At 48.9% G+C, this 25453-nt stretch overlaps 1 protein-coding gene across 1 annotated transcript in view; it reads left to right on the top strand.

The window, feature by feature from the left end:
* The first annotated feature begins 6104 nt into the window (after positions 1 to 6104).
* GPC4 (glypican 4) overlaps positions 6105 to 25453 on the top strand; it is a 115622-nt gene continuing 96273 nt past the window's right edge. Inside the window, exon 1 of the mRNA XM_040089075.1 lies at positions 6105 to 6273. Within this exon, the coding sequence (XP_039945009.1) occupies positions 6105 to 6273 (169 nt within the window). The remainder of the gene's footprint in view (positions 6274 to 25453) is intronic.

Here is a 25453-nt window from a genome sequence, read left to right as displayed (position 1 = left end):
CCCCAGGGGTGGAAACACAGCCCCACCATCTGCCATGGACTGATCCAGGCTGCACTGGAAAAAGGTGAGGCTCCTGAACATCTACAGTACATTGATGACATCATTGTATGGGGGAATACAGCAGGGGAAGTTTTTGAAAAAGGAGAGAAGATCATCCAAATTCTCCTGAAAGCTGGTTTTGCCATTAAGCGAAGTAAAGTTAAGGGACCGGCTCAAGAAATCCAGAGTCTGGGAGTCAAGTGGCAAGATGGACATCACCAGATCACCACAGAAGTAATCAACAAGATCACTGCAATGTCTCCACCAGCCAACAAGAAGGAAACACAAGCTTTCCTAGGTGCCATAGGCTTTTGGAGAATGCACATTCCCGAGTACAGCCAGATTGTGAGCCCTCTCTACCTGGTCACCTGCAAGAAGAATGATTTCCACTGGGGCCCTGAACAGCAACAAGCCTTTGCCCAGATCAAGCAGGAGATCGCTCATGCGGTAGCCCTTGTCCCAGTCAGGACGGGACCAGAGGTGAAGAACGTGCTCTACTTAGCAGCCGGGAATAATAGCCTGTCCTGGAGCCTTTGGCGGAAGGTGCCTGGGGAGACTCGGGGCCAACCACTGGGATTCTGGAGCCGAAGCTATAGAGGATCCGAAGCCAACTACACTCCCACAGAGAAGGAAATCTTGGCCGCCTATGAAGGAGTTCAAGCTGCCTCAGAGGTGATTGGCACAGAAGCACAACTCCTCCTGGCACCCCGACTACCGGTGCTGGGGTGGATGTTTAAAGGAAAGGTTCCCTCCACCCATCATGCCACCGATGCCACGTGGAGCAAATGGATTGCCCTCATCACTCAGAGCGCCTGCATTGGAAACCCAAATCGCCCTGGGATTCTGGAAATTATAACTAACTGGCCTTAAGGTGAGACTTTTGGATTATCTTCTGAAGAAGAGGAGGAACAAGTGACACGTGCCAAGGAAGCCCCACCGTATAACGAGCTACCGGAGACTGAAAGACAATATGCCCTCTTCACTGATGGTTCCTGCCGAATTGTAGGCGCTAACCGGAAATGGGAAGCTGCAGTATGCAGCCCCACACGACAAGTTGCACAAGCTACCGAGGGAGAAGGAGGATCAAGTCAGGTTGCAGAGCTTAAAGTCGTCCAGCTGGCTTTGGATATTGCCGAACGAGAGAAGTGGCCAAGACTCTATCTCTACACCGACTCATGGATGGTAGCTAATGCTCTGTGGGGATGGCTGAATCGCTGGAAAAAGGCCAACTGGCAGTGCAGAGGGAAACCCATCTGGGCTGCTGAGATTTGGCAGGACATCGCCGCACGAGTAGAGAAGCTGACCGTGAAGGTTTGACACGTGGACGCACATGTGTCCAAGAGTCAGGCTAATGAAGAGCATCACAACAACGAGCAGGTGGACAAAGCTGCCAATGTGAAAGTATCACTGGTGGATCTAGACTGGCAGCACAAAGGAAAAGTATTCCTAGCCTGTGGGGGCCATGATGCATCTGGTCATCAGGGCAGAGATGCAACATACTGATGGGTCCGTGACCGAGGGGCGGACCTTACTATGGACAAGATCTCACAGGTCATCCACAACTGTGAGACCTGCACTGCAATCAAACAGGCCAAGCGGGTAAAGCCTCTGTGGTACAGTGGACGATGGTTGAAGTACAGGTATAGGGAAGCCTGGCAGATTGACTACATCACCCTTCCCCAAACGTGCCAAGGCAAGTGCTATGTGCTGACTGTGGTGGAAGCCACCACTGGATGGTTGGAGACCTACCCTGTGCCTCATGCTACTGCTCGGAATACCATCTTGGGCCTTGAAAAGCAGGTCCTGTGGAGACATGGCACCCCTGAGAGAATCGAGTCAGACAATGGGACCCATTTCAAGAACGGCCTTATAAACACCTGGGCTAGAGAACATGGCATTGAATGGATATATCACATCCCTTATCATGCACCAGCTGCCGGGAAAGTTGGACGGTGCAATGGGTTACTTAAGACTACCCTGAAGGCGCTTGGTGGGGGGACTTTCAAAAATTGGGAAGTGAACTTAGCAAAGGCAACCTGGATAGTCAACACTCGAGGGTCAATCAATCGACCTGGTCCTCCCCAGTCTGAACCCTTGCACACAGTGGATGGAGATAAAGTCCCTGTGGTACACATGAAAGGCATTTTAGGAAAAGCTGTTTGGATTAATCCCTCCTCAGGCAAAGGCAGACCCATCCGTGGGATTGTTTTTGCTCAAGAACCTGGTTCCACTTGGTGGGTAATGCAGAAAGATGGGGAAACCCGTTGTGTACCACAGGGAGACCTAATTTTAAGTGAGAACTGGGTGTAAGGTTTCATTCTGTATATGTGTATGTATAAGCATGTGTATATTTATCTATCTAGCTGTAAGAATGTATTAATTTGGGTATGATGTAGATGGTCATAGAATAAGGGGTGGATTATGTTCTAGGTTACAATGTAAGATGTGCCCAAAGTATGTATTCTATCACCATCTACATGAGCTGTTGAAACTAGGTTGGGCAGTGTTTCCTTTGCCTCCTTCCTCCAGACGAGCTTATTTTAATGGCCCATCAGTGCCCTGCTGCATGACTCATAGGTAACTCTCCCCAGGAGCTATCTCTGTTTAATGGGCAATCAAGGACCCACTGTAAGACTCATAAAATGATATCAGCCCATTGTGAGATGCTCTGCCCAGGGGGAGGAGCCAAGCATTCCCACCTGGATATAATCTGGGATTTGGGACAGCACAGGCAGCCTTACCCACTGGATTCCCAGAGGACAAGAGCTACCAGACCTTTCTGCGGGAACACTGCTTCAACAAGACCACTTCATCTGGACTGCTACCACCACCACCACCACAGGGTATCAGGTTGTATTCTGACTCTGTCAGTGATCTTTTGTACTATTGCATGTGTTTTATTTTATCTTACTTTTTTTCTCTCTTATTAAATTGTTTTTTTCTGACTTGGAGTCTCTCGCTGGTTTTGCTTTCAAGCCAGCACAACTCAGTTGATACTAATAAGATTTATCATGATAACCACACCCCTATGTAGGGTTTGTGCTGATTCCTTTGGAGTGGATTCAAAATGGTTTTAATTAAACCAACATAACTTTGCTGTGTGGATGAAGTCTTGGGCAGGAGCAGTGTGGCTGGAGGTATGAGCTGGACAGGAGAGGCAGCACATGGGAGAAATGTGAAAAGAAACTGTGGCGAAACATGTCTTCTCTGGCTTTTCCTTCCCTGCCTTTCCTTCTCTCTGAAAAGCTGGCAGGGCTGCAACTTTTTGACTGAATGAGATGACAGACATTTGAAATGCCAAGTGGTGCAAGGTCCATGGCTTACACTGAAAGAGGCTCCATGCAGATGTAATGTGGGCGGTCACCTTGTCACCGTCTCCTGTGACGGGGCCAGCGATGGCTGTGCCAGCAGGTCCTTGCTGCAGCTGACTCTGCCCAGCCCAGGGTGCCTGCACTGGTGATAGGGACACATTGGGATCCCCCCAAATGAGAGAGGAGACTCACAGCTGAGTGTGAGCAGGTAGAGACGAAACAGCTTTGCAAGTTTTGCAGGCAGCACTCTCTGCCAGGTAGGGGAGATGGGGACATGAGCCCCAGGATGGAGGAGCATCCTGTGTCACCACAGCCAGCCTTGAGATAGGACTGGAAAAGAAACACAGTCTGGGGACAGAAATACTACTGGAGAGAAAAAAGTTTTGGGGGACATGCAAAGTAAGAAGTTTTCAGTCTTTTTAAAACTAAACCACAAGTTTTTTCCTCTGCTTTTCTCCATCTTTTTCTCCTGGGAAAGGGAGATTGCTTGAGCAGTTTGGGGTGAGGGCACTGGGGAGGGTCTGCCAGATGTGCAAAAATGCTGGAGAAAGCAAAAAACTCAGAGGAAAAAATTCTCTTTTGAGAGGGGCTACTTTTCTATTCCTTAAAAAAGAAAAAAAGAAGAAAAAGCATTTTTAATGAAAATTCTCAGGCAGTTCCATTGTTTTGCTTCAGCCTTTGATTTAACTACTTGAGCAAGTATTTGACAAACCCCTCCATGTTTTTCAGGAGGTTTCTTAAATCCCACCGAGGTATGGGATTATGGGAAACAACAAATGGCAAGCTGTCTCTAACCCCACAGACTTTCTCACTCTTGTTTTCTCTCTCACTTTGGAATAAAAAATGCTGTGCTCCCTGCTGCGTTCTCTTTAAAGTTCACATTGTCTCTTCAAATAAAGGCTGGGAGGGTGAGGTAGTGCTTTGAAAACCAGAACTCAGTCATACATTGCAGAGCTATATCCTAGAGGATTATTCTCTCTCAGGAGACTTTACATCTTCATGAGAACTTCTGGTCTGGCTTGTCTCACCAGCTTAGTGTGAGAAGCCCCAGCTGATGGCAGGATGACTGAGATCCCTACACCCCTTTCCATCAGGATGGCTGATGGAGACTTTTTAAACCATGATAAAGCAAATTCCATTTTTTTTTTTTCCCTGTGGATGGTGTGGCCCATTTTCTGTGCAGACAGGGGACGCTCCCTGCATCCAGGCAGAGGGAGGCCCTTCTGCAGCATGAGCCTCTCCATTGCGGTTGGCGCAGGTCAGGCTGTGGTAATGCGGTTTTCCCCTGCTTTTGGTGTGATTTGTGACTGCAACAGCCTGTGCTGCCCCAAGGCTGAGGTGAGCTACCAGTGTCGTGGCTGGCAAGCTCAGAGATGGATGAGTGTCTTGTCCCTTGGAGAAGTGCCTGGCAGGACAGCATGGCTGTGCTTTGCTTTCACAGGGGAAATAGCAGAGCTTTTCCTCCTGACCCACCTGGACTTTTGGTAGCAAAAGCTTGGGAGCGAAGGGGTAGAGCTGGCAACTTCCTTTGCTGTTGTTTCAGCCTTTCCTTCCCCATCATGGCAATGAGAGAAATGAAGCTCATAGAGGAGCATTGTATTGTAAACTGCTGCACATTCATTTTTCTTAAATGAAGCTATCACCAGGCCATTACGCTGTCCTGGGGCAAATGGATCTGTGCTGAGACACAGAACTGAGCACAGACACATGGACACTGCAGTAGGACAGGGCTCCCCATGCAGCACCCGCACCCAGGGGACAAGGACATGGAGACCTCATCATGCCAGACAGGGAGCAAGGGTTGAGCAGACCCTTTAAGTGACATTGCAGCCTCATGAATTTATGACCATGCCTGTCATTCTTGCAATACTATGTCTGTGATTTTTCAGTAAACAGAAGCAAGGAGCAACTGTTGGACTCTGGTCCAAGGATTCAGCAGAGTTTGTTTACATCTGTGCATGTGTCTGTGTGTTGGGCTGGGGTATGAAGGAGAGTGACTGGAGCACCTTGATGTCAGTGTTCCTGAGGCCTTTGCCCTGCTAAACTCTTGGAAACAGAAGATTGGTGGAAAAATGTCGGTTTTAACAAGTTTGTCATGTACATAGTTCAGACCTGTCACAGCGATGTCAGAATTCATCAGCGTAGTGAACCTATTAAACCTGGGGCAGAGCTGAACCATCTACAGCTCCAGTTCAGGAGGCACAGCTAAGCCAGCCGTTCCAGCCCTTCCGGGGAATCTCTCTTTCCCTCGCAGGGCACTTCGGAGCTGGCGTGGGTGGGAGCGTGGGTGCCAGGTGGGAACTCCTCAGGCCGAGCGATGCCAGCCCCGGCTCCGGGCAGGGGTTGCTCGGGGTGCCCGTGCAGGGGCAGAGCCGAGGCTCTCCGCGGGAGGGAGCGCCCGCGCGGGGCCAACCGGGCGGGCAGCCCCGGGCTCCGCTCCGCCTCGTTGGGCGGGCGGATCCCAGCTCCTGATTTTCTCGGGGGGCTGCAGAGGCTTGTCCCGGCCCTGCGCGATTCTGCTTGGCTGCCGCCCTCTCCGCCTCCCTCCACCACCACCACCCCATGTGCTTCCTGCCGGGCCAAGTTCGCGGAGCGCCGCCGCACGCCGGCCCAGCGGAGCGGAGCCGCAGCGGAGCGGGGCGCAGGGCAGCGGGCGCGGCTGCTGCGGGGCGCGGAGGGGCAGGCTCGGCGGAGCGCCGGCTCCAGCTTCGGGGCGCGCTCGCCCGGCGCCGGCGGCCCCTGCCCGCCCGCACCATGCCGCGGCGGCGCGGCTGCCTGCCGCCCCTGCTGTGCGTGCTGGCCGCCCTCAGCCTGCCGCTGCTGCTGGCCGCCGAGCCCCGCGCCAAAAGTTGCTCCGAAGTGCGGAGGCTCTACGCCGCCAAGGGCTTCAGCCAGAGCGAGGCGCCCAGCCACGAGATCAGTGGTGAGTCGCGAACGTCGCTGCCGCCTTTGTGCGCGCTCGGCCCGGCTCCGCGGAGCTTGGCTCGGGGCGCAGTGCCCGGCTCGGCGTGGCTGCCCGCCCCCTGTGCCGGGCGGAACCACGCCTGTTGCCGGCCCCGCTCCCGGCGCGGTGGCGGGGCGGGCGCTCCTGCCCTCGGGCTGCCGTTTGTCCCGGCGGGGAGCGGGCGGCCCGTCCCGCCCCGGTGCCCGGCGGCTGCTGGCGGAGGGACTGAGACGTGGCTTTTTTTCTTTTTCTTTTCTTTCACCTTCGTCCCGAGATACTTGCGCATCCCGGGGACAGGAGTGCTCGCAGCCGGCAGTAGTAGGAAATGGTAGCTAATGTGCTCACACTCAAAACGGTTTATTTTTTTTGTTTCATCCTTCGTCTCCCTCCCAGGGCCGCTGCTTTTATTTCCCCTTCTGAATGACCTACTGGACTGCATTCTCTGCGGAACAAAGAAAGTGCCTTTTTAGCTGGAATCCTCAGAGACCACCAAGGACTCCAACTCATGCACTGCAATTTTGCACTATTTTCAACAATAACAAAAATGTATGACTGAATGGCTCAAAAATGTGGAGTGTTGGAGGCATTCATTTCGGTCTGGGACACTGTCACAACACAGACAGACCCCAAGTAAATACCTTTAGACGGCTCAGATAGAAGCTGGGGGTAATCTTTACCATTGATGTGCCTCCAGATATGCATACATTATCCTTTTCACTGACAAAATTAAAATTTCAGTCGCTTGTCCTTTTTTATTGTCAGACTAATGATATGCATTTAGCCTACATCTGTTTGAATAAAATTGCAGGCCCTTTTGCTTCTCCAAGAAATACTTTAATGAGAAACATCTGACTGGTTGCAGTTAAAATACTCTCTCCCCTTCACTCTGCCTGCTCTGTAAAATGGTCTCTAATAAATAGTCTTGCCTTTAAGTCCAGCCCTCGTCAGTGCAGGATCAGAATGTGCACAGACTTCCTCTGAAGTCCAGTATTGGGAAGGTTTGACCTACTCCTTATTTTATATATTGTTGTTTAAGATGACTTGGTGAGCTTTGGAGAATGTCAGGAGTAGACCATACTGAAAGGACTTCCATTTGAAGCTCTAAAGCTGTTGTCTGTTTGAGAAAAGTGATGAGCAAGGTAAGATTATTTGACAAAATAAGAGCTTTCTGCAATGATATGCTGAAAATATTGGCTGGGTTATGTTGCTGTTCCAGAGGAGCAGAGTCTGTGTCTGGCCTTGCTTGGAAAGCAACAGGTCTTGCAAAGTTGAGTTTTAAATGTAATCCTGCTGTGTGTGGTATTTCAGAGAGGGTGATGGAAGTCTTTTAAAGGAGGCGTTGTCTTGGTTTGAAAAGACAGGTGTCTGCTAAGGAGAGGCAGGCCTCTCCAGGAAATGAGGAATTCAAATCCTTCTCTCCGTGTTATTATATTTTGGAAGATTAAAAAAAAAACAAACAAACAAACAAAACTTTTCAGTCAGAGCTATGGGGAAAAGGAATAACAGTCTTTTACTAGTAAATCTAACAGGACAGACAAAAAAACCAACAGCAATTATAACAATAGTAGAACAGAACCAAGAACCCTGAGGGCAAACGGTGGAAGCCCTCGGGGTTCTTGGTTCTGTTGATGGCTGGAAGCCGGGCATGGCGGACTGTCCTCCGCAGGCAGGGGGTGTCCTCGGCAGGCAGAGGTGGCAGTGCCGGAGAAGCCGCAGCGGCTGGACCCGGGCTCACCCAAAAATCCAGCAGGACAGCGAAGAAACTCCGAATTCCTGGGTGCTCCAACAGATGGTAGAATTCCCAGGACCAGACCCCTCCGTTACCCATGGACTCCAGCAGCCAGCAGTGGCCCGATCGGTGCTACCCCCGGAAGAAGAGAGCTGCGAGACCCCCCACCCTCAGCTCTCTCCGGGAGCTTTTCTCCCTCCCCCAAAACTAAGTTATCAGTTCTTTTGTCCAGGTTAAGCACTCAGCACTTAGTCTCCTAGCAACTTGGGAGGGGGAAAAAAATTCTACAGGAGACTTAACCCTCAACATTATCCACCCCAAATTTTTTCCCACACCAACATATTATATTGAATTTAAACCTTTAAATAATATACATATATATACATGTGAATATAAATACAGACACAGTCACAGTGTTCACCGAAAAACAAGGTCCCCTTGCGGTATGCAGCGGGTCTCTCCATCCTTTTGCATCACCCACCATGTGCAGCCAGGTCCCTGAGCAAAAACAACCCCAGGAGCGGTATTGTCTTTGCTGGAGGCAGAATTAATCCAAACAGTTTTTCCCAGCATTCCTCTCATGTGTACTACCGGAACTTTATCTCCATCTCTCGTTCCCAGGGGCTCAGATTGGGCGGGGCCTGCTCGGTTGATGGAACCTTGAGTGTTCACTAACCAGGTGGCCTTTGCTAAATTATTCTCCCAGTTCTTAAAAGTGCCCCCACCCAGTGCCTTCAAAGTGGTTTTAAGCAGGCCATTGCATCGTTCAACTTTCCCGGCTGCTGGCGCATGATAAGGAATATGGTACACCCACTCAATGCCATGTTCTCTAGCCCAGGTGTTTATAAGGCTGTTCTTGAAATGAGTCCCGTTGTCAGACTCAATTCTCTCAGGGGTACCATGTCTCCACAGGATTTGCTTTTCAAGGCCCAGGATGATGCTCCGGGCAGTAGCATGGGGTACAGGGTAGGTCTCCAACTATCCAGTGGTGGCTTCCACCATGGTCAGCACATAGCGCTTGCCTTGGCGGGTTTGGGGAAGGGTGATGTAGTCAATCTGCCAGGCTTCCCCGTACTTATACTTGGACCATCGCCCGCCATACCATAGGGGCTTCACCCGCTTGGCCTGCTTGATGGCAGCACACGTCTCACAGTCATGGATAACCTGAGAAATACTGTCCATGGTTAGATCCACCCCTCGGTCTCGTGCCCACTTATAGGTGGCATCTCTACCCTGGTGACCTGAGGCATCATGGGCCCATCGAGCTAGGAACAACTCTCCCTTGTGTTGCCAATCTAAGTCTATCTTTGACACTTCTATCTTTGCAGCTTGATCTACCTGCTCGTTGTTTCAGTGCTCCTCGTTAGCCCGACTCTTGGGGACATGGGCATCTACATGATGGACTTTGACAGGTAGCTTCTCTACCCGAGTGGCAATGTCCTTCCACTCATCTGCAGCCCAGATTGGCTTTCCCCTACGCTGCCAATTGGCCTTTTTCCACCTGTCCAGCCAACCCCACAGAGCATTGGCCACCATCCACGAATCAGTGTAGAGGTAGAGCTTTGACCACTTCTCTCTTTCAGCAATGTCTAGGGCCAGTTGAACAGCTTTGAGTTCAGCAAGTTGTCTTGACCCACCTTCTCCTTCAGTGGCTTGTGCAACCTGTCGTGTAGGGCTCCATACAGCTGCTTTCCACTTCCGGTTCATCCCTACGATGCAGCAGGAACCGTCAGTGAAAAGAGCATAGCATGTTTCTTCTGCTGGCAGTTGGTTGTATGGTGGACCCTCTTCTGCACGTGTCACTTGTTCCTGCTCCTCTTCATCTGTGAGACCAAAGTTTTCACCTTCTGGCCAGTTTGTAATTATCTCCAAAATCCCAGGGCGATTTGGGTTTCCAATGCAGGCGCGCTGAGTGATGAGGGCAATCCATTTGCTCCACGTGGCATCGGTGGCATGATGGGTGGAGGGAACCTTTCCTTTAAACATCCACCCCAGCACCGGTAGTCGGGGTGCCAGGAGGAGTTGTGCTTCTGTGCCAATCACCTCTGAGGCAGCTTGAACTCCTTCATAGGCGGCCAAGATTTCCTTTTCTGTGGGAGTGTAGTTGGGTTCGGATCCTCAGTAGCTTCGGCTCCAGAATCCCAGTGGTTGGCCCCGAGTCTCCCCAGGTACCTTCTGCCAAAGGCTCCAGGACAGGCCATTGTTCCCGGCTGCTGAGTAGAGCACATTCTTCACCTCTGGTCCCGTCCTCACTGGGCCAAGGGCTACTGCATGAGCGATCTCCTGCTTGATCTGGGCAAAGGCTTGTTGCTGTTCAGGGCCCCAGTGGAAATTGTTCTTCTTGCAGGTGACCAGGTAGAGAGGGCTCACAATCTGGCTGTACTCAGGAATGTGCATCCTCCAGAATCCTATAGCACCTAGGAAAGCTTGTGTCTCCTTTTTGCTGGTTGGTGGGGACATTGCAGTGATCTTATTGATGACCTCAGTGGGAATCTGCCGCCGTCCATCTTGCCACTTTACTCCCAGGAACTGGATCTCTCGGGCAGGTCCCTTGACCTTGCTCTGCTTGATGGCAAAACCAGCTTTCAGGAGAATTTGGATGATCTTCTCTCCTTTCTCAAACACTTCCATTGCCGTGTTCCCCCACACAATGATGTCATCGATATACTGCAGGTGCTCCGGAGCCTCACCCTTTTCCAGTGCAGCCTGGATCAGTCCATGGCAGATGGTGGGGCTGTGTTTCCACCCCTGGAGCAGTCGGTTCCAGGTGTACTGCACGCCCCTCCAGGTGAAAGCAAACTGAGGCCTGCATTCTGCAGCCAGAGGAATGGAGAAAAATGCCTTAGCAATGTCAATTGTGGCGTACCACTTTGCTGCCTTGGACTCCAGCTCGTACTGGAGTTCCAGCATGTCCGGCACAGCAGCACTCAATGGTGGAGTCACTTCGTTCAAGGCACGATAGTCCACAGTCAATCTCCATTCTTCGTCAGACTTGCGCACAGGCCAGATGGGGCTGTTGAAGGGTGAGTGGGTTTTGCTGACCACCCCTTGGCTCTCCAGCTCACGAATCATCTTGTGGATGGGGATCATGGCATCTCGATTTGTCCGATACTGTCGGCGGTGCACCGTTGAGGTGGCAACTGGAACTCGTTGCTCTTCTACCTTTAGAAGTCCTACTGCATATGGGTTCTCCGACAGTCCAGGCAAGCTATTCAATTTCTTAATACCCTCTGCCTCCACAGCTGCTATTCCAAAAGCCCACCTGAGTCCCTTAGAGTCTTTGTAATAGCCATTCCGGAGGAAGTCTATGCCCAAAATACACGGGGCCCCTGAGCCAGTCACAATTGGATGTTTCTGCCACTCCTTCCCAGTCAGGCTCACCTCGGCTTCCAACAGAGTCAATTCCTGTGATCCCCCCGTCACCCCGGCAATGGAAATAGGTTCTGTCCCCACATATTCCGATGGTATCAGGGTACACTGAGAACCAGTATCAACTAAAGCTTCATATTTCTGTGGCTCTGATGTGCCAGGCCGTTGGATCCACACCGTCCAATAGACCCGGTTTTCCCATGCCTCTCCTTGGCTAGAGGCAGGGCCCCTCTAGCACTGGTCATTATTCCCTTCCTGGGCATACATGGTAGAGGTTCCTTCACAGGGATCTGACATATCATCCTCACTTCTTTAATACCTGGCAGCTTGGTCATGCGATGTCGAGGCTACCTTCATCTTAGTGGGACCCCCTCGGTTAGTGTTTCTCTCCTTGAGCTCACGCACCCGTGCTGCCAGGGCAGAAGTGGGTTTCCCATGCCACCTTCCCATGTCTTCCCCATGGTCACGCAGAAAGTACCACAGGTCAGCTCGTGGGGTGTACCCTCTCTCTCTAGCTGGGGGCTGTTGATCTCTGACTTTGGGGCCTGTAACTCGCACCGGTGCCACATGAGAACTGTTCCTCCTCATCTCCTCCCTCATCTCCCTCATCTCCTCTCTGAGTTCCTTATCCAGGGCAGAGACCTGAGCCTGCATTGGGCCACTGATGATACTCTCATAATTCCTAAGCTTGTTGGCTACAGAACCCACTGTCTCTCGGTTGTTATCAGGATGAATTGTTACAATGTATGTGGCGTATTGAGATGGTCCTAGAGTTGCCAGATTCCACAGCATTTGCCCTGTGCACCTGACTTTGTTGGGGTCATTATCATGCTGTCCACCCCTCCCAAAGAGTACCTCCAATACTGCCACTTCTCTCAGCTGTTGGATCCCTTCCTCAAGGGTCTTCCAGCGCATTCTATGATGGTGCTCCTGCATTCTGTCTCTGTGGACAAACCTCTCCCGTACACTCATTAAAAGCCGCTCCCAAAGGGAAAGGGGCCCTGGCTCCCTTACGAATACCTGATTCACACCTGAGTCCTGGGTCAAGGGTCCCAAATTCCTTGCCTCACTACTATCTAGTTGCATGCCTGTACCTATAAGGTCCCAGACCCGAACTAACCAGGTTGTATAAGCCTCACGTCCCCGTCGTGCAAGATCTTTTTGCAGATTACGGAGACTTTCATATGTCAGGGACTCAGTGATGATCTCAGCCTCTGGCTCCTCTGTGGGTTGTGAGGGCCCTCCTTTCTTATCCTTCTTGCCTGGGTGCTCTGATTTCACCTTATACTTCTTTGTTTCCACAGGGGCCACTGCTGCTGGCTGTGGCTGCCCCTGTGGTTCAGCTGGAACCTGGATGGTTGTAACGTCTGTGGGTTCTGCTGCTGCACCATCAGACTCTCCTTTGTCGGGGAAGGGGAAGGGTTTCCCACCAGCTGGGGCTAATGAGGCTACTACAGGGGAAAGGTACTCCCTCAGCATCTCACCTATCTCCTTCACCCAATCTGGGTGATTTATTCCTGAGGCAGGCTGTGGGACAGTGTCAGGCTGTGGGGCAGGGTCAGGCTGTGGGATGGGCTCAGGCTGTGGGGCAGGGTCAGGCTGTGGGATGGGCTCAGGCTGTGGGACAGTATCCTTATTCTCTAGGGTAGGTATCAGGGTGGTTATCCAGGTCAGTCTCCCCTTATCCCTAAATGCTAAACAGAACAGGCATACCAGCAACACCAGCCACTGTATGATGTCATTAACATTCAGAGATTTGAACCCTTCAAAGACTGGTGGGGTAGGCCCAAAGAGCTGGGTGAAGGGTTGTGAAAATATTTCCCCCGGTGTCATTTCTTCACAGTAGGTACCATTGTTAAAGTAACTCCAGAAACACACAGTTAGTGTATGATAGCCCTGAATCCATGTGCCTGCCTTCCAGAGGAAATTAAAAATCCACGATTTCCTCACTTTGTTAACCCATATAGCAAAATGGATGACAGCCACAGTAACCTTAGTTACAGGGCCCATGTTTAGAAAAGGGCCTGCAAATGGGACAAATATGGTCACCACCACGTGCCACCCGAACTAGGTTAAGCCAGACCACATGATATCCAGTACACAACAATGTAGGCACTTAAGAACTGTTATTCCTTTTTCTCTCAATGCCCCACGATCTGGGCGCCAAATTCTGTCTTGGTTTGAAAAGACAGGTGTCTGCTAAGGAGAGGCAGGCCTCTCCAGGAAATGAGGAATTCAAATCCTTCTCTCCGTGTTATTATATTTTGGAAGATTAAAAAACAAACAAACAAACAAACAAAACTTTTCAGTCAGAGCTATGGGGAAAAGGAATAACAGTCTTTTACTAGTAAATCTAACAGGACAGACAAAAAAACCAACAGCAATTATAACAATAGTAGAACAGAACCAAGAACCCCGAGGGCAAACGGTGGAAGCCCTCGGGGTTCTTGGTTCTGTTGATGGCTGGAAGCCGGGCGTGGCAGACTGTCCTCCACAGGCAGGGGGTGTCCTCGGCAGGCAGAGGTGGCAGTGCCGGAGAAGCCGCAGCGGCTGGACCCGGGCTCACCCAAAAATCCAGCAGGACAGCGAAGAAAACTCCGAATTCCTGGGTGCTCCAACAGATGGTAGAATTCCCAGGGCCAGACCCCTCCGTTACCCATGGACTCCAGCAGCCAGCAGTGGCCCGATCGGTGCTACCCCCGGAAGAAGAGAGCTGCGAGACCCCCCACCCTCAGCTCTCTCCGGGAGCTTTTCTCCCTCCCCCAAAACTATGTTATCAGTTCTTTTGTCCAGGTTAAGCACTCAGCACTTAGTCTCCTAGCAACTTGGGAGGGGGAAAAAATTCTACAGTAAACTTAACCCTCAACAGGCGTGCTGTACAGCTTTAAAGTGTGGTGTACCTCAAGTGTGACTGAATTTAAAATTGAACCTGGAGTGGGGTGCTACACCTGCTGCAGTTTCACGTTCCCCCTGTGAATTCATGTGGCTTTGATGTGGGTTTTGTTTAGAGGCTCTGGATCTCCTCTCTTGCTGCTCAGCTGGTGTACACAGATGTAACCACCAGTCCCGCTGCTGGTGTTGAACTTTCTCAGAGTGGAGAACTTTACCTGCCATTGCCCCTGTGGGATCAGCACAGGGCACTGAAGTCCCATGGGCCAGGTGATAATGCTTGAGGCTGAGGTCTGCCACCAGGGTAAGAGGTCTGTGATGTGTATTGTCTCCAGAAAAGAGTCACTTGCCAAAGCTTTGATTTCAGTTGGTGTTTCAGGTGATAAGTGCCATGTTTTCCATCAGGAGAGTAAGTGGTTTGAAAAGGCCGTTACCTGGGCACCTGGCTATTGGTGGGAACAAGATAAATGTGTGTGAGGGAACGAGCCATGTGCTTGGACAAGTATCCCATTGGGGGGATGGTGGAAACTGGTGATTTCTGCTTGGTGGCACCTCTCTGCTCACTAAACTGGTGGAGGACAAGTTGGGGAGGCTTCAGTGGGCTGAATGGAATCATGTGTGGACACATGAATGCTGATGGAATGATGGGTGGACACATGATTGTTCATGTCTGAAGTGCATCAACTTCTTTGTTAGATTTTTGTACTGGTTTGATGGATTATGCTTTATTCTCATGTTCTCTTAGCAAGTTGCTTTAGATCACAGTGCAGACAGAAACCTCCTAGCATCTTTGCAAAAAGATGCCCTAAAAGCTGTGGCAAATTTGTTTCTGTAAGTGTAGTGATGTCTGCTGTCGGGGATTACTGATTCTACAAAATATTGGCCTTGAATTGTCAAAGTGAAGCAGCTGTGTGGTGCAGACATGTGTCCCTGCACTGGGCTTTGTGACAGCAAGTGAAACTCATCCTCACTGGAAGGGCATGGAAGTCATTTGGGGTTTTATAGTATCTTGCATGGATTTTTTTGGCCACATTTTTTTTTCTTCTGGAGCAGTAGATATGCAGACTTTTTTCTTTCAAGGAAATGCCCATTCCAGAAAGCATTTTAGCTGTATCATTGCTATTTCAGTGACATTAAAAGGCTGCTCCTTCACCATAATTACCTAGAAGTTCACTTTAATATTTATTTAAACCAGGTTTAGGACCTAATTAGAGTATGCATAAATAGTAGGTTATATCTTGCTGAAGTACCTAGGCATTTCTGAAAGAAGCACACAGCTGGTCAACTCACTGCTTACTTGATAAGAGGTATAAAATGGGTTATTTGTGGTGTGGGACATAGAGAACTTGTTTCTTTTTATGTAGCTTTGGTGTTATAGCCTACTGCTATAAATCTGTGTGGAAGCTTTTAATAATCTGTGGCCCTTTGGTGTTGCTTTGTACCTGAGTGTTCTTCAGTGGCTGCTGCCCCTATAGCCCAGTGATGTGCATGTGGCAAAGCTCCTGGCAGTGGCGAGATGCAATCTTGCTGTTGCTGGAGAGGTCAGTGCTTTTGTAGACCTGATGTCTACACAGTTGGTTTGTGAAACCTGACTCTTGATAGCGTGTAGATAGTAGGTGGTGTGGGCAGAACACCAGCCTGTATTGTAACTGCTTTGAAGATGACTTTGACAGTTTCCCGAGGACAAGTCGCATATTGGGAAGTTCTGGGTCCCAGAGCCACTGACTTTGTTCAAACTCTACCCAGAATATGTTGTTCCTTATGGATTCCATGTGTCTCCGAGCTGTCGTGATGATGGGGCAAAACTCCTGGGAGTGACCATCTGAAGGGGCTGCTTACCCTGGTTGGTCTAGTGGGGCTGCAGAATGAAATTCAAAGTGAGCTAGTGTGGTGGCATCTGGAGACCCACAGTAGGTGGCTGTGATTTTAAAAAACAAACAAAAATCCCCCACCCAACCTTTCTTTCAAAAGGCTGCTTCTTGCCCTCAGGTGTTAAACAGACAATTTCTTCCCTTTTCCTGCTACTTGGAAGAACTAGATGTTTCTTTTCCTGGATTGAAAAGGAAAAAGAAAAACATCTTGCCTGTTGGTGGAAAATGTAGCCAGTTAACCGGCAAAGTTCCTGCAGCAATGTCATCCCTGCTCTCACTGGCACTGCTGTCCTGGCAGTGTTGGGGAGCACAGAGCGAATCTGGAGCCTGCCTTTGCAGGCAGCTGGGTGCAAGCAGCACTCGGTTCAGTCTTAGTGAAGTGTTCAGTGTAATTAATCTCTGTTTAAACTAAATTAATTGAATAGTTGCATTTATTTGTGAGAGCAGTTGAGAGCAGCTTTTTCCCCATGGCAGAGGAATCCGGTTGACCCTTGATTTTTGGACTTTTGGGACTTTGCCCAAAGTAACTGTGGGCAGGTGTGCCCTGATGTCCTACTGCTCACTTGTCCCCAGTGTATTTATGGCTGTCAGTAGGTGCCTTGGTGTGTTGCCCTTGGTCAGTCAGGAATGCTGCTTTATTTGCATTGCTGTTTGTTGGGGTTTAACCCCAGCCAGCAACCAAGCCTCACACACTCACTCATTCATTTCCTTACCGAAAGGATTAGGGAGAGGACCAAAAGGGTAAAAGGTAAGAAACTTGTGGGTTGAGAAAAAGACAGTGCAACAGGGAAAGCAAAAGCTGAGCATATAAGCAAAGCAAGGAATTCACTGTTTCCTTGGGCAGGCAGGTGTTCAGCCATTTCCAGGAAAGCAGGGCCCCATCATACATAACAGTGACTTGGGAAGACGAACACCATCACTCCAAATGCTCTCCCCTTTCTCCTTCCCCCCACTTTATATACTGACCATGATGTCATATGGTCTGGAATCTCTCTCTGGTCAGTTGGGGTCACCTGTCCCAGCTGTGTCTCTTCCCAATCTCCCATGCACCTCCAACTTCCTTGCCAGCATATCAGTACAAGAAGCAGAAAAGACTTTGGCTGTGTGTAAGCCCTGCTCAGCAATAACAAAAACTTTTCTGTATTATCAACCCTATGCTCAGCACAAATCCAGAATATAGTCCCATACTAACCACTGTGAAGAAAATTAACTCTACTCCAGCCAAAACCAGCCCATTATTTTACATGTCAAGTTCAGCAAATGCTGCTTTAGTTTTTCACACGTTTCTCTTCCATGTGGCCCCTTCCATCTGAGAAATGGTTTCTGGATCCCCTCCAGGCAAGTGTTACTCATGCTGTCTGGCACTGCTGAGCCTGTTGCAGTTGGTTTGCACAAGGCAGCTCTGGACTTGCTGTGTTATGAGAGGTATCAGATTACACCTGGTCATCTTTGAGGTCTGCTTGAAGGTGTGGAGTGACCTGGCCGCCAGCTGTGCCTATTTGCCATGCTTCCTGTCCAATGAAGACAGTGGTCCTTGGCAGGCAGGGGGTTTTCTCGTGCCTGGCATGCTTTAATGGAGTGATTGCCTGGCCACCTGTGGGTGGGGAAGTGACTGCTGGAGAACATCCCCATGGCAAACACAACTGCTTGGCACAGAAAAATAAATGAGAGAATGGCTTGAAGTATTTTTAGCTGCTTCTAATGTCATTTAGCAACTGGAAACAGCGGGAGGGGGGAGCTGGCAGTGTGCGAGGTGCCTGCAGGCCACCGATGAGCGCCCTGGTGTCTGGCGCTGGTGGCCATGTGGCTCAGTGAGTTTGGCTAAAGCTGGCAGCAGCAGCTCCCAGCTGAGTCATGGCTCCAGCCGCCACTCGCCTGGGACACTGCTTTTTCTCTTCAAATGTGCAGCACGGGGTTTTGTTCGGCTGCAGCGGTGTATGATGTCCTAGCAGCTGGCAGTGTGAAGCATGTGGTTAGCAGCAACTGCTTGCAGTGGTCCGGGCTGAGTGGGAGTATCATTTTCCTTGGCAGACACTTCATAGAAAGTTCTGTTTTTTCTGCCAGAATAAGCAGTCATTACATTCCATACAATTCACAGTCAAATTATTATCTATTGTTAAAATTGCCTTAATTATCAGATGTTTCCTTAGACATGTAGCTGTTTTTTAAGAGGCTGAATAGGCATGTGTACATTGTGCAGAAGGCCTGAGCTGCACAATGTTTTCAATACTGTTTTGTAGTTTCGGGGAGATTTTCTGTGGCTTTCATTTGTCAACAGGCTTTCTATTCATACTGAAACAGCAGCAGAGCAAGGCCAACACAACAGCAAGGTGCTGTTTTGGGTCTCTGCATCTTCCCTCTGCCATGGTGTTTCCTTGGTACCTATGGAGCCAAAGAAGTTCAGGATGAAGCATCACTCTGCTGTGTGTGAGATGGCTCCGATGGGAGAAGGTTCCAGATGGGCATTTTCTGTCTTGGAGGTGCAGGTAGCATCTGCCCAATAGGGCTGTGACCTCTTTCAGTAGGCTGGAGAGGTCCCAGTTCCTTGAGGTGGTGGTCTGCGGTCTTAGCCTGCTCTTGGTGTTGGATGGTGGCTTGTGCACACCCCACTGTCCTGATTCTGTGCAATGGATTGCTGCCAACCCTGGAACCTGCATGGATGGGGAAGGACTGCCAGTGCCTCTCAAGAGGTGTCAGATGTGTGGTTCTCATCTCCTGTTCTCTTCACACATAGCCATTCCCATGGACTCACCATGGATTTCTGTGGATGTGCGTGTGTTGAGTTGCACAGGCTCAGTCCTTGACATCTCCCGCAGGTGTGGGCAGCACCAGGATGGAGCATCAGGATTATTTGGTCTGTTGCAAAATTCTTTGCTTCCTCCCAGAAGAGGAGCAATCCTTAGGGACCTTATTTTTTTTGTTTGTTTGGTTTTTTTGGGTTTTTTTTGGGTTTTTTTTTTGTTTTTGGTGGGGGGAAGGAAATTCTTGCTAGCCAGAGAGGTCAGGATGTGTGTCTCCTCACCAACATTGAGTGAGCTGCCAGTCCTGGTGTCCTGAACAATAACCTCCTTGCATTCCTCACATTCCTCCTGCTTTCTCTTTCTTTTGAGATTATGAAGATAACTTCCTTCTCTCATTGCTAAGCAATTTGAGGACCCAGTAAATTTCCCTCTTGTTCCCTAAATTACCTTGTGTGCTCCAAGATGCCCCATGGCAAACCCCTCTGGTGTCTAGAAAGGTGCGGTTTGTGCTCTTCACTGGGGTTTGTGCATCTCAGGAAGAAAGCTGCTGTGTGTATTCTTTTTTTTTTTTTCATTGCCAAGTGTTTTAATTAAGAGAGATTACTACTTTGTTGTACCTGTCTTACCAGCTTCCTGGTTTGTTAAAGAAGTTTCATGGAACTATTTTGCTTTTCTAGGAGAGATTTTTGTGCTTTTCTTTGCCTGTGCAGAATATGTGCAGCCTGCAGAGGCTGTGGCTGAAGCACCATGTTTGTGCCAGAAAATTTTCTTGTCTACATCTTTCTGGTCCGGGAAAGGTGCTCAGATAAAAATAGCATGTTGGGAAGAGGAGACCTGGTGAGAAAGCGTTAGAGGCTTTATGTGTGCAGAGCTGGTGGCAGCCATGTGGGCTGTTGGCAGGCTTTGCCCAGTGAGGATATGGCTGTGGTAGTTTTCTTAGGATGGTGTTTTCTGTTTGAAAATGGCTGTGGTTGGCACAATCATCTTCCCTGCTACTTCATGCCTTGCAGTCTGTCACCTCTCATCTCTGTGGGTCCTGGGTGAGGAGGGAGGTGGGATGGGGTGACGTTCCTCAAGGGCAGCAGTGCATCACCTCACTGGCAAAGTGCTTGAAAGGATGGAGATGGTGCTTAAAAAGTGTGTGTGGGGATACCAGATGATGGGATCAATCTTAATAAGGGCTACTCAGTGTTGATTTTAATGTGAAATTAGAACTATAGTACCTCTTTCCCAGTGTAAAGCATTGCCAGATTCCCCACCTCCCCAAAAACACTCTTAGAAATACTTTTTTTGTTGTCCATCTTCTAAGCAGAGAAATAAAATCTGTAAGTTTCCTGTCTTTCTACTCATATTTTCTGTGGCTTACACAACCAGTGGCTGATGGACTTGGATTTGTGGGAGTTCCCTGTGAGAGACTTCTCTCTCTGCAAGCTTTGGTGTTGGAAAGGTACGTAGATGGCGGAGAGGGGCTACCCTGAGCAAAGGATTTTGAAGGAGTGTTTCTCTTAATATTTCCAATCTAGAAGCTGAGAATTGTCTGGATTTTAAGCAAATTCAGATGGGAGCAAACAATGATGAAATGTTTAAAATATTTTTGAACGTTTTTGTGGGAATAGGAGCAGTTCTCATTCAGGTGAGGCTGCAGCTTTCGGGAGGTGAAAATATGTGGCCCTTATCCATTGTCAGTATTGTTGCTGACTTTTTTTTTTTTTCCTTCTTTTTCCTTTTTAAAAAATGCTCATAGGAAATTGGCTTTGGTAATTGAATTTCTACAGAACCACAACATCCAATAGCTGTTCCTTTCCAGGGGTCACCCTTCGGTTAGTTAAAGTAATGTGCAGTCAGTTTAACTTCCTGTGGTTTGTAGTGCTATTCTAGAAATTACTGGTGATTTGGGGTGTGTTAGAGTAACAACTTCACAGGAAAACCCCAAATGTCAGGGTGCCTGGTTTTCAGAGAGCTCTGACTGCTTGCCTTGTGAAAACCAGGCAACTCGAGGTACGTTCCTTCTTGCATCAGAAAATTCAGTTAAAGCCTTTATGGCTGTCTTGGTTTTGAAAGACAGTTCTCTGCCAGGGAAAGCTAGAGCCTCCCTTGGAATGGACAATGTAAACCCCCCTCCCTCCAAATTATTATAATTTTGCAATTAGGGGCTTTCAGGAAAAGATATGGGAATAGGAGTAACACTTCTTTACTAGGAATATTAAAAAAAAAAAAAAAATGGAAAATACAAATGTTGTAGTACAAAAACAGATGTGGTTCTGTGGAGTAGAGAAGGTCCTGTAGAGAGTCCAGTGGTGGCAAGATGGATCTGGTCTTCCTCGGGGAATCCAGTGGAAAAAAACGGATACCTTGTGTTCTTCAGTCCCAGTTTTTATCTAGCTAGGAACAGCTGGCTCCTCCCCCACTGTGTGGAGCATCTCACAATGGGATGATGGAATGTGTCATGTCATTGGTGGGCCCTAATGGCCCATTATCAGAAGATGGTCCCCCTGGAGGATGGAGGGGTGGTGAAAGAGATAAGAAACTCTGCCCCACCTGGTTTTAATGGCTGGGCCATTATCAGAAGTCAATCTCCTCCCTCCCCCTGGAGTAAGGAGGATAACACATTTCCCAAAAAACAGCTTTCAGCAGATGAAATAGAATACACATTTTTAGGTTACATAATCCAAGACAATGGCCCGTTGACTTTCCTTTTGAAAGAAGCTGAAATAACCCTGGGTGATTTATTTACCTACACTGACTTATCCTCCTGCTTGGAAGCACCGTGCAGAACCTGTGCTGGATGCTCTGTGTTGGGTTACATTGCCCTGCCTGGCACTGATGGAGGAGCAGCAGTGCTCTGGATCCCCAAATCCTGGGGTTTAGGGGATTTCCTGGCAGCAGAGGACCAGCTTTCAGAAATTATGAGCTGAGGCTTTAGCTTTGTAGCATTGACAGTTTGGTATAAAAAGCTCTGTTGCAGGCTGTGATTACAGGGGGTGATAAATCATTCTTGGCTGGTACTACAGGTTCTAATAATGGTGTTTTTAAAAGATTACATGGGTTTTAATACAAACTTTTTGCTTCTTTTTACTCTCCTCTTTTTAAAGAGTTGTGCCTGTTTTGATTCAGCGTTCTTGGAACATAAAGATGGAGCCAGGATTTTTACTGGGCTGAAATGCAGTTTTTTGCTTCTCCTACAAACGTCAAGATCTTGTTTGAGTGTCTTTATAGCCAACTGGCTGGCAGTGTCCTCTTTGCAAAGGATCTGGCTCGTTTATTTGTTTTAAAGGTAACTTTGCCCCATGGAAGATTAAAAAGCAAGCAGCTTCACCCAGCTGAGGTGAGTGCTGCTATTGGAAAGAAATTAGTGATAGGGAGAGCCGTGCAATAAGGGGGATAAATATCCTTCTACACCTTCCTTGACTTTCCTTGGCCCATTCCCATGGGAGGGACAGAGCACTTATGTGATCAAAGAAACAGGCACAATTACAAGTCTGATGGAAAATCAATCCCTTGCCAGCTGCATATGGGCACCCAGGTGGGCTTTGCCTTTGCTCTGAATAGTGTGGGCTGGATTTTTTTTTGTGTACCTGCCAACTTTAGGGTTTCTAAAGTGTGGTGGCCAGCAGTCCTGGGGGAGCACAGGGTGCCTGGTGAGCCAAGGCAGTGAAGCAGTAGTACCCATGTCCCTTTGCCTGGGCAGCGGCACTGGGAGCAGTTGGCAAACACCCAGCATGCAGATCAGGGGTCAAAGTGGTGCTGCTGGTTTAGTTTGGACTGGAGGAAAACAAACAGGCTTCCTCCTGAGTTTTGGCTCCGTTTAGAGACAGAACTGAGTGCCATAGGGCCATATGCTTTTCTTCTCGGTGGGGGGAAAAATGGCTTTAATAGCGTCTGCTAATGATTCAGTGCTGTTTACATAATGTAATAAATATGATAGACCAAATTCAGTAAATCAAAATTTAGAATTTTATTTTGAGACAAAATAACAGTCTCCGATAGCCACAATTAAAAGGGACAGCGTCGAACCCCGGGGTTTCGGCGCTGGGTGAACACGGTAACACACTCTGTCAGTCTGTCACCCCCTCAGTTCACATTTTGGTCTGGGGCTGCCGATTTTTATACACTGGTTCGCTGAGAGAAAATCGGGACCCTAAGACTCCCCCTTCCGAGGCAGCTTCATTAGATATTCATGTTCGGGTTCTGGTGCGGTTGAATGGATTTGCGCTGGAGAACAATGTCGTGATTGCTGTGTCTGGGTATGGTGTAGAGATGTTAATGTTGGGCGGGGATGGATAAGATATCGATCTGATGTAATCATTCGGCCCTCCGGGTTCTCCATCTCCCTTTTCTGTCCTTTTGTGTTCTCCTCTAATGATTCCCGGCAGAAGTTTTCTCGTGTCCCTTTTCGTGTAATTCCTGGCATAGCTTCCTTGTGTCCCACCGTGCTGTTTTAGTCACAGTTAACCCATTGTATACTTGATTAGAAATAAAACTTGCTCCTTATGGTTATCATTACATTTACAGAGAATGAATTACATATTATAACATTTGACACGAATTAACTTTAGGACATATATCACACATAATAATTGCAGTTCGCTTTCATTAGCTCTCATAATGAGATTGCTTTCTTCCAGTGCAATCGATTGTTGGTTTGGTTTTACATGCTCCTGCCTCCCTGCTCCCTGAGCATGGCAGTGGGATGAGGAGGGAGTGCAAGGGTTCTGTACCTGGCCTGGCCTCCCTTCCCCAGCTCCAGGCATGGAAGAAAGCTCACAACTGCTCACTGGAGAGGAGGTGAAAGGATTTTGTACTGCTGGGACCCTGGTGGTGGTTTGGAGCACCAACGCATCTTAGCGGAGTTAGGTTTAAATCCATTTTGCGTGAGGTTCTCTCATCTTTGTAATGAAAACTCTTGGGCTTACCTGTTTGCGAGGGAGGGAATCCAGTGACCTGCTTCCACCCAGAGGAAGAAACCAGGTCCTTTGATCTCCCAGTTCACCATATCAGAAGCACTGATCTGACAGTGGATGTGCATCATGGATATTGTTTGTCTGTAGCTGCTGCAGCCTAACCTTGGTGTCGTACTTGTTTGCGTTCCATGTTTGAGTAATTGTGAACGGTGGCGAAGCTCCTGAGGCTGCGAGTGCCTGCCTCCTGCAGCATCCAGCTGCTGTGCCAAGGAGCTGCCGTGAGCATCGGGGGATAGCACCCACTGCTGAGCTCTTTTAAATTAATAATGTCACTCAGAGGAAAATACAATAGCGTGAGTGCGACCTTTTGAGAAGGTAAGGCTGGCTATTGTTTGATTGGGTTTTTTTTTTTCCTTTGTAGCGTAGTAGTGGGTGCATGAGGGTTTCAGAGCAGCCGAGTGCTGGCAGGCAGGACATGGCTGACCCTGGCACAGTACTAGGCTGGAGCAGAATGGGTCCCTATGGAGCAGTGGGTGCTTACCCAGGGGTGCCATGAGGAGTGTGGGGGTCTGTGTGTGTGGCTTTGCAGATGTCCTGGGGGATGCATGCCCTCTGCCCTTTGGCTGCAGGTGACTTTCTTTAGAAATGTATCTCAATTTGTTTCCATTGGTAGATTAAGGACTTGACTGCTGGAGGGTCCTGAGCAGAGGATGAGTTGACCTTCTTTGCCTTTGCAAAACAAAACACTTTTATGGGTGGTTGGGAAAGGTGTGACTGCTTTTGGCCATGTGGCTTCTGCTAATTAACTTGAGTTAATTGGGGCTGGTTGAAGAGCTGTGTCTTGGTTGGTAGAGGAGGATGGAAGAGACAGGGCTCAGGGCTGCTCAGCCCTGTTGAATCCAGCCCACCAAGGGGATCCTGGTGCAGGTGCCTCGCTAGTGAAAACTCCACATAACTCAGCCCTCTGCATTATGAAAGGCTCCTTTATACCTCTTCTTGCTGTAACTCCCATGAGAACAGCCAGTCTTTTCAGCAGCCTTCCTTATGGGGAAAGTTCTGTGAGGGGAGCAGCCTGGCTGGAACGGTGCTGCTACAAACCAGCCCTGAAGCTGCTGCTGAAACAGTCTGGGAACAGGCAAGGGTGCCAGGTGAGCCTGGTGCTCCTGTCCAGCCTTGCCAAAACAAGGGGTGTGGGTCCACTTGCTGCCCAACTGGCTCAGTAGGATCCTGAAAAATAGTTGTAGAAAGTAGGGATTAATTTCTAGGTATCAAAATATGCATAAAAGTTTAAATGAGTCAATGAATTACGGTTTGAAAATATTTGCATTCTTTCCTGAAAGATTTAGGAATAATTATACAGAACTCAGGGTCAAGGCATTCCCAGATAAACTTAACAATTCTATAATTTGTACTCGAGGCAGGGTTTCCTGTAAATGATAGTTTTGTTTAATTTTACAATACTGCTTCCAAATGTTTGCTGACTATCAATTGCCAGCTAAATTGGACTTGTGAATCTGGAAGGGTATTTATTTGTTATTGCAGACAGTAAGACCTGCTGTGTTAGGCTAAAACTTGGCATCTCCTTTACAAGCTGTAGGCATCTCTCCCCAGGCAGGTTTGGTGCAGTGGGCAGCTGATGGTGTGAACAGCTTTCCAACT

Source organism: Hirundo rustica, chromosome W, assembly GCF_015227805.2.
Source record: "Hirundo rustica isolate bHirRus1 chromosome W, bHirRus1.pri.v3, whole genome shotgun sequence".
Taxonomy (NCBI): Eukaryota; Metazoa; Chordata; class Aves; order Passeriformes; family Hirundinidae; genus Hirundo; species Hirundo rustica.
The sequence above is the reverse complement of the archived record's forward strand: the minus strand, read 5'-3'. Positions and strand labels throughout refer to the sequence as shown.